Consider the following 12,896-nt stretch of genomic DNA (forward strand, 5'->3'; position numbering starts at 1 on the left):
CGAAGCTAGTTTAATGCCTTATCCGAGTAAGTTTGAGTTTAAACCTGGTTTAGCCGTACTACAAAGCAAGTTAACTTTCAATCACCATGGCAACTGACGCTGCAAAGCTAACCTGGTCGCGACCAGGTTAGCTTCAGAGGATAAGATCAAAATCCATGACAGACCCATATAATCGGCTCTCTGGAGTCACTCACCGTTCATATAAGATCGCCATATGAAAAATAGATTGCAGTCAACTGAGAATATAACAAGAAAAACATTTGTGGCTCTGTAGGCTACATAATTAAATTAAGCCTACTTACCACTTTATGTCTTAACAGCTCAACGATGCGTGGAGAAATATGATCACTATTAATCACCGCCGCGCATATCATGAATGGACCCTCAAATGGAGTGAGGGTGATATTCTCCTACATGCCAGAAAATCCGCATCGTCTCAATTCAGTTCAGCAGTTTTCTCTTTTATAGTAGGCTATTAGGCTTTATACTAGGCTATTTTATATATGAATTATTCGATCAGTGCAACCACACACATGAGTGATAGAGATCATTATTCATTGAGCATGCGTTTCTAAATCTATGGTCTAAATAGGCTTACAGATTGTGGAAATGTATAGACTGAGATTACATTTGTTGCTGCTGTATCAATGTATGCAGCTGTATCAGACAGAAATCGCTGATCGAAGTAAATCAAATGACTGATGTGAATACAAGCTGCTGCTTTAGACAGCCCTTCAGCAGACTATCCAACGCGGATTTTCATTCTGACATTAAATCGCGGATACATTAAATATCCGCTAAAACTCTGATCATGCACTGCGCTTTCATGGAACGAGGAAATGGGTGTGGAAATTGGTGTGGGCGTGGATCAACTCAGCTGTTCATAATGTGATTGGCTAGTGCACCTCTTTCGCGTGGACGCGCGCCTGTGCACGAGCGAAAAACGTGCGCGTGCACAGGCAGATCCCAGGTCCACTTACCTAGTAAAAAACCAGCGTCGTAGTATCAGTTAACTAGATAGCTTTGATCCTGTTCAGTCAAACCAGATCAAAGGGACTTATCGCGGATCTGTTAAACTAGTTTCGTAGTACAGGGCTCTGCACTGTCTGGACTACTTGTTGTTTTTTGTTATTTTTTATGCATCTTAAACTGTGTAATTTGTGGGTGTGTGTGCATGTGCAAAATAAAATAAATTAATTAATTAATTCATTCATTCCTTGTATGTACAGTACATACTTGGCTAATAAAGCTGATTCTGATTCTGATTATACAGTCAATGTCTGACCTGGGGTCCATGCTCCGCCTCGGGCTGCCCCCTGTGGGCAGGGTGATGCCACTGCGTGGCCCCAGTGGGGACATGCCAGTAGTAGGTTCCTGTGGAGTCTCTGATGGTTCTCCAGCCCGACGGGAGGTCCGGGTCCAGCTGGAGGTTCTGGTCTGTCCAGATGTTATCTGACAGAACATCCAGGAGAACAAACTCAAACACTCAGAATAAAACTAATATCAAAACAAAAATAATAATAATATGATGACCATTGTTATTGGCACACAAATTTATTATTTGTTTGTTAAGACTGACGACAGACGTTCACCCCGCGTCACCTCCGGGGCCAAGCGGCATTGCTCCTCATTCGCCTCATTCAAAACAACTATGGCGGAACCCGTGAATCTTGTTAGATATCTTTTTATAAATATTTTTTTAAACTTAAAGCCCCAATCAGTAAGATTTTTGACATTTTTTACTGTAATATATCAGCTTTTTAGTCACAGGACATGGTAGATTGACTTGGAATAGGGAGACCCTCGTCTTTATTTATCCCACACCGCCCTCCATTGGCCAGCACTGGGACTAAGCAGTTTGTCTGCCACGTCCCGTAGCAAGAAAAAAGAAAAAAGAAAAGCATGCGCGCATGCGCTGTACAGCGGAAGCGCTGTGTTCATGAAAACAAGGAAGTAACTCGATTCGGATTTGCTACGAAAATGATGTTTCACGGAACTATGGATTATTATTTCATCACGTGGTGAGTACCCGATGTCACAACATGTACATAGAGCTTTCTGGCGCTGTGTTTTGTTGACTTTGAACGGCGATATCGTTATCGATACTAATGCACGCAGAGGGCGCAGTTTCTCCAACAGTAAAACTTGGAAACTTACTGAATGGGGCTTTAACATAATTTTTTATAGATAATCTTTTTAGACTTAGCGCCAAACTTTTTTTTTTCTACGTACTTTCTCCGAATTGTAACGTACCTTATTAACTGCAGTCATTTCCTCTTCTCTTTCTCATCGCAAGGAAAGCGGTATAATGACAGTTGAATCATTTTTTTTGTCTCTGATCTATTCCAACAATGAGGGACACAGCACTGTGGCATATTGACAACACAGAGAGGCTTGGCGCTTGGACCCGGAAGTCGTATTGTCGGGAGGTCATATGTCAGCTTAAGAGAATTGGTACACAATGACCCATAGTAGCATCAATCAGTTCTCTCTCTCTCTCTCTCTACCTCTCTCTCTCAAACACACACTCAACATTACCAAAATAGAAAGATAGGATCATCTACTATGAAAATTTGCATTTTACTTTGTTCCTGACATGCATTTTGTTGTCAAATTGCCATGTGCTCTCACCATTACGCAGTGCCATGTCCCGTTAACATCATCACACATTGCCAATTGCTAAATAGCTAACACAGTAAACATGTAAAAAGTACAGCCCAGCAAAAGGTCATGACAGATAACCTGCAAAAGCATCTTACCTTCACTCAACGCATAACTTAGGCCTACCTGACAGACACGCACACACACACACGCACGTATGCACACACACATGCACGCACGTACACACACACACACGTACGCACACACGTACGCACACACACACGCACATACGCACGTACGCACACACACACACGTACGCACACACACATCCACGCACGTACACACACACGCAAACACGTACGCATGCACGCGCATGCACGCACGCACGCACAGACACACACATGCACGCACACGCACACGTACGCATGCACACGCATGCACGCACACATACACACACAGACACACACACACAGATCACCAATAGCATACATTACATTACATTCAAAACCAGAGATCTAGGGAAACACTCATCTGCACAAATTGTCTTTCAATGTGCTTTTAGTCTTTATTGTAGCCTATCTCTTTATTTTCTTTGAAATATGCCTTTACTGTTGAGTGAATTTTGATACGGGGCCCCAGCCCTGCATTTTGCATTAGGAATAGAGCAAAAGCTTTGACCGGACAATACTCGTCACGTCTGCAAGGGCCAGTGAGATGTGATACAGTAGGCATAGTAACCAGTATTGGGGGAAACTGCGTTTAGACAAGAAGATAATCATTTTTGAGAAAATGTGCATATAATTCACTCACAAAGTAAAAAATATAATAATTTGGACCTTGTATTTTACCTTATATAGCATTCTGCTCTTTTTATCTGTAAAGCACTTTGAATTGCCTCTGCGTATGAAATGTGCTAATATAAACTTTGCCTTGTAAATCCTCCCACAGTAATGTGCCGACACTCCCCTCCACTATACCCATTAGTGTAAGCCCCCCCCATACCCTATAGAAACATAACTGTTATTTCAGAACCGACAGTTACTGTTATTGACTGCATAAAAGATGACCACGCATCTCCACTTCCTCCTGCTATGCAAAAGTTTCCGTGGGCTGCCATCTTGCTTGTGTGATGTCATTTGGAGGCGGAGTCTGCGCAGTAGAGTTGGGCGGCAGGATGGCGGACCGCGGAACACGCCCCCTCAGCCATCCCACATCTGACGGAACTTTGAACAGAGACGGATAATTTTGAGACACCCCACTCCAGGCTCCGCCAATAGTCAGAAATTGTACTCTTCCGGTCTCCTATGGTCATCAGCTGATTGGTTGTCTGCCAATGGTATGAAACTTCATTGGCTGACCACTCTCCTAAGTGGGCATGGCACTGGGAAACCTAAGTGGCACAGATACTGTAGGGAAAGTGACTGGAAGTTGAGGTGTCTAATTTTGAAAGGTTTGACCAAGTAAAACTATTTGTATAAGCATTTTATGAAATGTCTCTGGGAAAATGAAGGGCGGAGTAAATCCCTTGGTGGGGATGCCGAACCCCCAGGAGGGCGTGACTTTGGCTCATTATAGAACTTTCGGCCCTAATTCTAAATATATATTTTTTCCCATTGTAGCAATCCACAGAATGGAAACTATATGGAAGTGAAGTTTTGGTCAATGAGCAAGAGAGAGTGAGTGAGAGAGAGAGAGAGAGAGAGAGAGAGGTCAGGAAGGACAGATGGATTGTGGGATGTTGTTGACATCATTGGCATCTCTATAACCGGCTTTTGTCCAATCAGGTGACAGTCAGATGAGGTGACAAGCAAGCTGATTGGTCAGCAGGAATCTGGTTCATCTGAGGAGCTCTACACACATGCGCACACACACACACACACACACACACACACACACACACACACACACACACACACACACACACACACACACACACACACACACACACACACTCTCTCTCTCTCTCTCTCACACACACACACACACACACATACACACAGACACTCCTATCCTCTTAGTGTACAGTTTTATTTCTGCAGTGCAAGGTGACTTTAATATCAGAATGAACTTGAGAGAGAAAGAGAGAGAGACAGATAGGAGAAAGAGATATATATAGAGAGATAGAGAGAGAGAGGAGAGGATGAGAGGAGAGGAGGGTCATATTGAATAATTAATAAAGCAGAGAGAGACAAAAGCTGAGTCAGCTATACACAGAAACCAGTATGACCGTGTGTGTGTGTCTGAATACATCTCACTCATTTTACGCGTATGCCCCTACTGCTCCCTTATTCCCCCTACTGGCACCTGCACTGCCATGTAGGGCATTCACAGACTAGTCAAACCACTAGTCGACTAGTCGGTCATCTTGGTTTTCCCTGTTAACACAGTGCAGGAAGTTAATAAAGCAGCAGTCTCACAGTGCCAGCCATAGGAAGCTTGATGACGTCGACGGTGGGTCTGACAACGTGAGACTAATAAAGCAGCACAGCAGATATACCGCTGGGGGGCGCTGTGGGTGTGTTGACTGCCAAAGTAGCAGGAATGGGAGAGCAGAGCAAGAAGAGAGTAGAAGTAGAACCAAAGAGCGTGGAAGGAAAGAGACGACACTCCTGCCATTTTTGGAAACAGAATACGCCTCGCAGTGGTCAGCTGCGGTAGCGCTGGCCCCTATAATCAGCCTCTCTAAACAGTAACTCAACGGGAGAACACTCTAAACTTTGGAGATTCACATCTTTTCCGGGCGTACTGCAAATCTTGATTGAAGTGGTGTAGTGCAGGGATGTAAAACAACAACCATATTGTTGAAACTAAGCAAAAAAAATTGTTTTATTTTTTTATTTTTTTCAAGATAAATAGCTAATGAAAAGGACCCGAGGTTCAACTCCCGTTGAGTTACTGTTTAGAGAGGCTGATTATAGGGGCCAGCGCTACCGCAGCTGACCACTGCGAGGTTCTTTTGGCGCTGTCATGTTTCCAAAAATCAAAAATGGCGGAGGCTGCTGGGCGCTGATGTTGCAATGGGGCAATATGGAGCTGCCATTTCTTTCCATAAAAGTTATTTGGTAGAACTAGTGTCCTCTAGAGAGAGAGTGGTGTCAGCGGAGGACCAAAATGCGAGACTCATTAGCCAATGAACAGCCAGGAATGGGTCTCGCACTACTTTTGCATGCTAAAATAAATCTGATAATGTACAATTTGATTCAAGAAAAAAAAACTTTCAAAGTACAACACAAACTGTCCAATTTGCTGCAACTCTACAGTGCTGCTTAATCCAGGACCTTACTTCCTGGAACTCTTGAGAGTAAAAAACTGGTCCATTGGAGTGAATGGAGATGTCGTGACTCTTCTATATATATGGCTCTGGGTAGAACAAACATGGCAGGCTAAACACCTGGGCGTTCTGATGCGGGACAGTCAAGTACAGTTTGGAAATACTTTACCAGAGCGGATAAAACCGTCACCTGCAAGATAATGTAAGGCTACCCTTAAGTACCAGCGCTATGCATAACCATCTAAAGCTACACCCAGTGCTGGGTACTAGTACAGATACCGCAAGCAGGAGCAGCAACGTGAGTGCTAGCGAGGAGAAACAAAGTGAAAGTAAACAAACCACATTCGGAGAATTCTCCAGAGGCCCGATCACCAACCAGAAAATAAGGAAAATAACAGATCTGTTAACAAACTTCATTGTGAAGGATATGCGAGCACTTGCTGCAGTGTCTGGAAGTGGTTTTAAGGATATCAGCCTTTTTTTTTACCTGGCTACGTTATGTTGCGTTCAGATGCACTGTAAAAAAAAAATTATATATATATATATATATATATTTGCAATTCCATCGCGGGCCCCACAGGGGGCGCCCACGGGCCGCATGTGGCCCGCGTGCCGCAAGTTGAGTATCACTGCTCTACAGTAGGTCACAGCGTGTGTATTTTAATGGATCTCTGTCGAGCAGTCGGGGGCTGGACCGCAGGGGAGTTCCCTCGGACCACTCCTATTTTCAATATTTACTAATGATATGCCATATGCGATTAGACAGGCTAGGTTGACTATGTATGCTGACGATTCTACACTTTATATGTGGCACCCACATGCTCAGAGCTTAATCAGGTCTGGTGAGTTTAACATCATATATAGCTGGATAAAAATAAATAAACTTATACTTAACATATCAAAAACAGTTTGTATAATATTCAGCTCTAATTATAGATTATCACACATTCCTAAAATTAATTTACAGATAGTGGGTCAATCTACAACAAGTAAAAACAACAAAGCTTCTTGGATTCTAGCTTGATTGTTCACTGTCTTGGTCTGAGCACATCAACAAAATAGTTGTCAAAATGGGCAGGGCAGTTGCCATTACTAGAAAGTGTGCATAATTTGTTAGACCATTATTACTTCGCCAAGTTGTTTGTTCATTAGTTCTGTGTCATCTGGATTATTGCTCTGTGGTATGGTCATCTGTCATCACTAAAGGCCTACTTGGGATGTTACAAGTAGCACAAAACAAGGCAGCTAGGCTGGTCCTGGGGTGTCTAGCATAGCTGACATGCATATGTAACCGAAGTGAATCAGCGCCGATTCCTTGTGAGTCCTGAGTGGTAGCAAGTAGGTTGGTTAAACTCACTCCCCCAGTATAAAGGCACATTAATCAGGTCCGCCAAGGGAGCTAGCTCTCTTGGTGAAGTGGTTAGCGTGTCCGTCCCGCAAGCCGAAGGTCGGCAGTTTGGATCCACCCCTGGGCAAGCCCTTAACATGGGTTGCTCTAAGTACCACCAACACAATGCCGTTACACATATGTCTCACATGGCTTAGTGTTGAGCAAAGGCTATCGGCCAACCTACTTATATATTTTCAGTTATTCAAACTCAAACTCCTTCATTTATTTTCAACAACATAATTTATAGTTCAAGTATTCATGTAAACTCCACCAGAGGGGCGAGTGGTGGTCAAGTGACTTTACCCAGACCAAAAACGGAGTACTTAGTTCTTACTTGATGGAACTTATGGCTCATTTCCACCACATATAACAGCACAGTACAGCTCTACTCGATCTGGTCTTACTCGTCTCTACTTGATATAGACTCTGTTTCCATAGCAAGTTTACTCGCCTCCGCCCACACCTGGTCGTCATAGCGACCATATCTGCCCTCCGCCCATAGCCGAAGTAGGCTATAACGTATAACATTCAAATAAAATTAAATCCATACACAGAACTTTTAAACTGGTTATGAAATACTGGTGCCTCTAAATGACCTACAGTGTACATGGGCAAATGTGACAATCGGCCAGGAGAATGGATATCACTTTGTTGTTACTCAAACTCACATGCATGCACTGCGCAGGGGACGGGAGTTACGCTACAGGGAAAAGGGAAGCCAGCCCACTACCCCGGTGGCAACTCACCAGGCAAGACCGCGGCTTCACTAAACCCCCGTCTCCGGCCTAGCGGAGCCGATGCAGCACACAACTACAAAGGGCTTCTCGAGGAGCTGACTTTTTCTCTCTCAAAACAATTGAAAACCACAGCCATGTTAAAGCTGAGCGAGGAGATCGATTTTATTTCACCAGAGCCGAAGGCAGCAACACAAAAGACTGATGGAAATAACAGAGGAGAAGGTAAGCCCCACTAAACTGGAATCCAGCATTGACAGTAGATACAGTAAACACGATTCTGCCTGACCAATCAGTCGTCTGCAGTGTTTTCACGTCACGGTATGGTACCGGGTTCACAGCGCTGGAACCTCAACAAAGCAGGGACCAAAACTAGCACGACTCAACCCCAACTCAACCCGGGCTGTCCTGAATGAGACAAAAAAGCGAGACGAGCTGGGCGGGGCCGCGCTGATACCAGCGGTGGAAATGGGCCATTAGTTCTATCAAAGGGATGGTTGGTTTTAAACGGATGCTCAGATCCCATCTACACTCACACACACTATCACACACACAATGTTTGTCACATCACTTTTCCTTACTATGTTTGTTTTCTAAAGTATAGAGAGATGTACTACTGATCATATTTTAATATTTGGGCTATTGGCCAGCTAGAGGGTTAGCTGACCATGCTATTGTCTGTCTTGGCTTAGATTTGCTTTGTATTCTTTCTTCTGTTCTTTTCCTTTGTGTTCTTGTATTTTACTTTATTTTACTTGTCATGTAATGTGTATTGTTCTTGGACCCCAAAAAGACTAGCTGTCGTCTAGGTGGCAGCTAATGGGGATCCTTTTAATAATCAATAATAAACAATAGTACCCCTATGTGTACACTAGTACCCCTATCCATATGTCCACTAGTACCCCTATACCCCATGTGTCTACTAGTACCCTGATACCTCATGTGACGACTAGTACTCATATACCACATGTGTCCACTAGTACTCATATACCCCATGTGTCGACTAGTGCCCTCGTACCCCCTACCCCATGTGTCCACTAGTACCCAGTACCCCTATACCCCACATGTCCACTAGTACCCCTACCCATGTGTCCAATAGTACCCCTATACCCCATGTGTCCACTAGTACCCCTACCCATGTGTCCAATAGTACCCCTATACCCCATGTGTGTACTAGTACCCTAGTACCCCTATACCCCATGTGTGTACTAGTACCCTAGTACCCCTATACCCCATGTGTCCACTAGTACCCCTACCCATGTGTCCAATAGTACCCCTATACCCCATGTGTCTACTAGTACCCTAGTACCCCTATACCCCATGTGTCCACTAGTACCCCTACCCATGTGTCCAATAGTACCCCTATACCCCATGTGTCTACTAGTACCCTAGTACCCCTATACCCTCCCCGCCCCCACCCACAACCACAACCCCCACCTCCCCTCCCCATAGATCCAGACTGCCCCCTCACCATCACCAAGGATGAAGTCCGCCGGTCGTTCTCGCGTATCAATCCACACAAGGCGGCCGGCCCGGATGGCATCCCTGGGCGTATCCTCAAGGCCTTCGCACATCAGCTGGCAGGCGTATCCACAGACATTTTTAACCAGTCTCTCTCCCTCCGGCAAGTTCCCCCCTGCTTCAAAACAGCAACAATCATCCCCATTCCCAAACAGCAGAAAGTGACCAGCCTCAACGACTGGCGCCCAATAGCCCTAACGCCCATACCCAGCAAATGCTTCGAAAAGCTGGTTATATCACAGATCCGCCCCACACTCCCCCCGGACCACGACCCGCTACAATTCGCATACCGCCCCAACAGGAGCACAGCGGATGCAGTAGCACACGTGCTCCACACCGCCCTCTCCCATCTGGAGGGGAAGGACACCTATGTGAGAATGCTGTTCGTGGACTACAGCTCAGCATTCAACACCATAGTACCCTCCAGGCTGGTAAGCAAACTCAAGGATCTGGGACTAAGCAAAGCGATGTGTGACTGGATCCTGGACTTTCTAACAGACCGCCGCCAGGTGGTGAAAGTGGGCAACCTCACCTCCCCACTGACCATCAGCATAGGAGCGCCACAGGGGTGCGTCTCCAGCCCCTCCTGGTATGACCTCTACACCCACGACTGCGTGGCGACTCAAACTTCGAACACCATCATGAAGTTTGCAGACGACACAGCGGTCGTGGGGCGGATCTCCAGGAGCGACGAGACAGCCTACAGAGAGGAGGTGGAGGCCCTGGAACAATGGTGCCAGGACAACCACCTCTCTCTAAACGTCTCCAAGACAAAGGAGGTCATTGTAGACTACAGAAGGGGGGGGGGGGGGGGGCGCACACCCCCCAATCACCATCAATGGCACAGTGGTGGAAAGGGTGGACAGCTTCAAGTACCTGGGAGTCAATATCCACCAGGACCTGACATTGGCCAACCACACCGCCACTGTTGTCAAAAAGGCCCACCAGCGACTACACGGACTCAGGCGCCTGAAGAAATTCGGGCTAAGGCCAAAAATCCACAGGGACTTCTACAGAGGCACCATTGAAAGCCTGCTGACTGGCTGCTTCACCACCTGGTACGGGAACTGCACCACCATGGACCGCAGGGCACTAAGAAGGGTGAGGCGCGCTGCCCAGCACGTAACAGGATGTGAGTTGCCAGAACTGCATGAACTGTATAAACAGCGGTGCCTCAGGAGGTCCCTGAAGATCATCAAAGACACAAACCATCCCCACAACAGCCTGTTCTCCCTGTTACCCTCAGGGAGAAGATACAGGGTTCCAAAAGCACGCACAAATCGCTTGAGGAACAGTTTCTTCCCGCAGGCCATGAGACTCCTTAACATACACAAATAGTGTAGTAGCCGTACTGTACCGTACTGTAGCTGCTACCATTACGTATGTCTAATGTTTAATTGTATGTTTAATTAGGAATATGCTATTTGCACCTGTATGTCAAATACGCCGAATTTAAAACGCCGAGTTTAATTGTATGTTTAATAAGGAATATGGTACTTGCACCTGTATGTCAAATACGCCGAATTTAAAATGTTTAAAGTATGCACATGACATGTGCACCTATGTGCAGTGAATATGCCACTGTCTCTGACTTGTCTTATCACTATACTGCCTTATTGCTTGTTGTGTCTCTTGTTGTTTTTGCACTCATATGCCCTGTTATATTTGTACTATGTTGTAAATGGAGTCCACAGCACAAGAATTTCACACGTGATACTTGTACCATGGAGTGACAATAAAAAATCTTGAATCTTGAGCTCATCATGCCTTCTCCATCCAGCTTGATTGAGGAAAAGGAACAGGGAATAAATGAAATGACATACAGTAGGCTACAAGTAATGTACATCATTAACTTTCGGTTAAGGTAGCCTAGGCCATGTGTTAATGTGTGTGTACCAGTATTATTGTAATCAGTAAATTAGATATTCTAATATTATCTAATATATTAAATATTAGATATTGTAACGTTTCTGGATTCCAAAACAATCGGTTTCCCTGTGCGGTGCGCAGTGCGCAATTTGGCTACCCATTCATTGATGAGACCAAAATTACAATATATAATATCTGAAGTTTCTCAAAGTTTAAACTACCTCCGCAGTAGTAGCCTACAATGACACAAGACAGACTTAATGGACTGGCAACGATCTCCATATAAAATGAACTGGAGAGAGAGAATCCTAATAGAGGATGATTGGATTTATTTAAAGACATTTGCTGACGCAGGCCCCCGCGATGTCCACTTCTGAAAGGTAAACAAGCTTTATTTGCCCTCTACTTGTCGTTGTTTAAGTTGTGAATCTGCTGATGATATACAGTATAGGCTAAATACATTGTGAGTCTTACATTAATGTGCTTGTGCCGCCGTGCGCACATTCCATGTGTGTGTTTTACGCACATGAGAAACTGGTAGATAAGAAATATTTGCATATTTTGAGAATCTGAAAATTTTGATTATTTGGAAAATAGCTGTGCTGTATCATGACTGCTGTGGTTATTGGAGTTATTATGCAGACCTGTGGTGCATTATTTTTGGTATATGGATGTGCAAAATGCCTGCATATTGTGTCATGCATACTTTTATGCTGGTAGGGTGTTGCAAATAGGGGGCGGCATAATTTGTTCTCGCCTAGAGCGGCAGAATGACATGCGCCGGCCCTGACCATGTGTTCCTCTGAAGCCTCGAACACTGTTCCAACCACATGTCGAACCTGGAGTGTGCGCTGCTTATATAGCCTGGCTGGTATTGGATCGCATTGTGATGTCATCGTCACGGTGATGATGTCATCACCGAAATGTCATCCAGGGATAAGTCCAGGGAGCTGGCTGGATCCGAAGCCCTGGGTCAGCCCTTGGTGGCAGCCATTGAATTGGCGTTGACGCGAAAGCTTTGTAACACCTATAGTACCCCTATACCATGTGTCCACTAGTACCCCTATACCCCATGCATGTCCACTAGTTCCTAGTACCCCTATACCCCATGTGCTGACTAGTAATCATATACCCCATGTGTTCACTAGCGCCCTAGTACCCCTATACCCCCCAACAGTCAGTAGGTCATGTCTCGTCTTCTCTCTCATAATCCCTCATGACACAGCACCTGTGTGTGTGTGTGTGTGTGTGTGTGTGTGTGTGTGCGTGCGTGTGTGTGTGTGGTTACATACCGTCATAGTTGACTATGATGATGGCTAGTGTGTAATCCTTGCCCATCATGGCTCCGCCTCCAATGCGTGTGTTCCAACCAGCTGTTCCTCCCCCAGCGCACGCACGCACGCGCATGCGCGCGCGCGCACACACACACACACACACACACACACACACACACACACACACACACACACAGACACACGCACACACTTACTGACACACAAGAGCAGACGAG

At 45.3% G+C, this 12,896-nt stretch overlaps 1 protein-coding gene across 1 annotated transcript in view; it reads right to left on the reverse strand.

The window, feature by feature from the left end:
* The window catches only part of LOC310772905 (amyloid-beta A4 precursor protein-binding family B member 3-like), a gene marked incomplete at its 3' end in the record, with an annotated part of 78,567 nt that extends 65,811 nt beyond the window's left edge, over positions 1 to 12,756 (reverse strand). The window contains 3 exon segments of the mRNA XM_083632851.1: positions 1,272 to 1,291; positions 1,293 to 1,452; positions 12,679 to 12,756. Of these exon segments, the coding sequence (XP_083488977.1) occupies positions 1,272 to 1,291; positions 1,293 to 1,452; positions 12,679 to 12,727 (229 nt within the window). The 5' untranslated portion in view covers positions 12,728 to 12,756.
* Between the last annotated feature and the right edge of the window lie 140 nt (positions 12,757 to 12,896).

The sequence above is a fragment of the Poromitra crassiceps genome (assembly GCF_964638095.1).
Source record: "Poromitra crassiceps genome assembly, chromosome: 1".
Classification (NCBI taxonomy): domain Eukaryota; kingdom Metazoa; phylum Chordata; class Actinopteri; order Beryciformes; family Melamphaidae; genus Poromitra; species Poromitra crassiceps.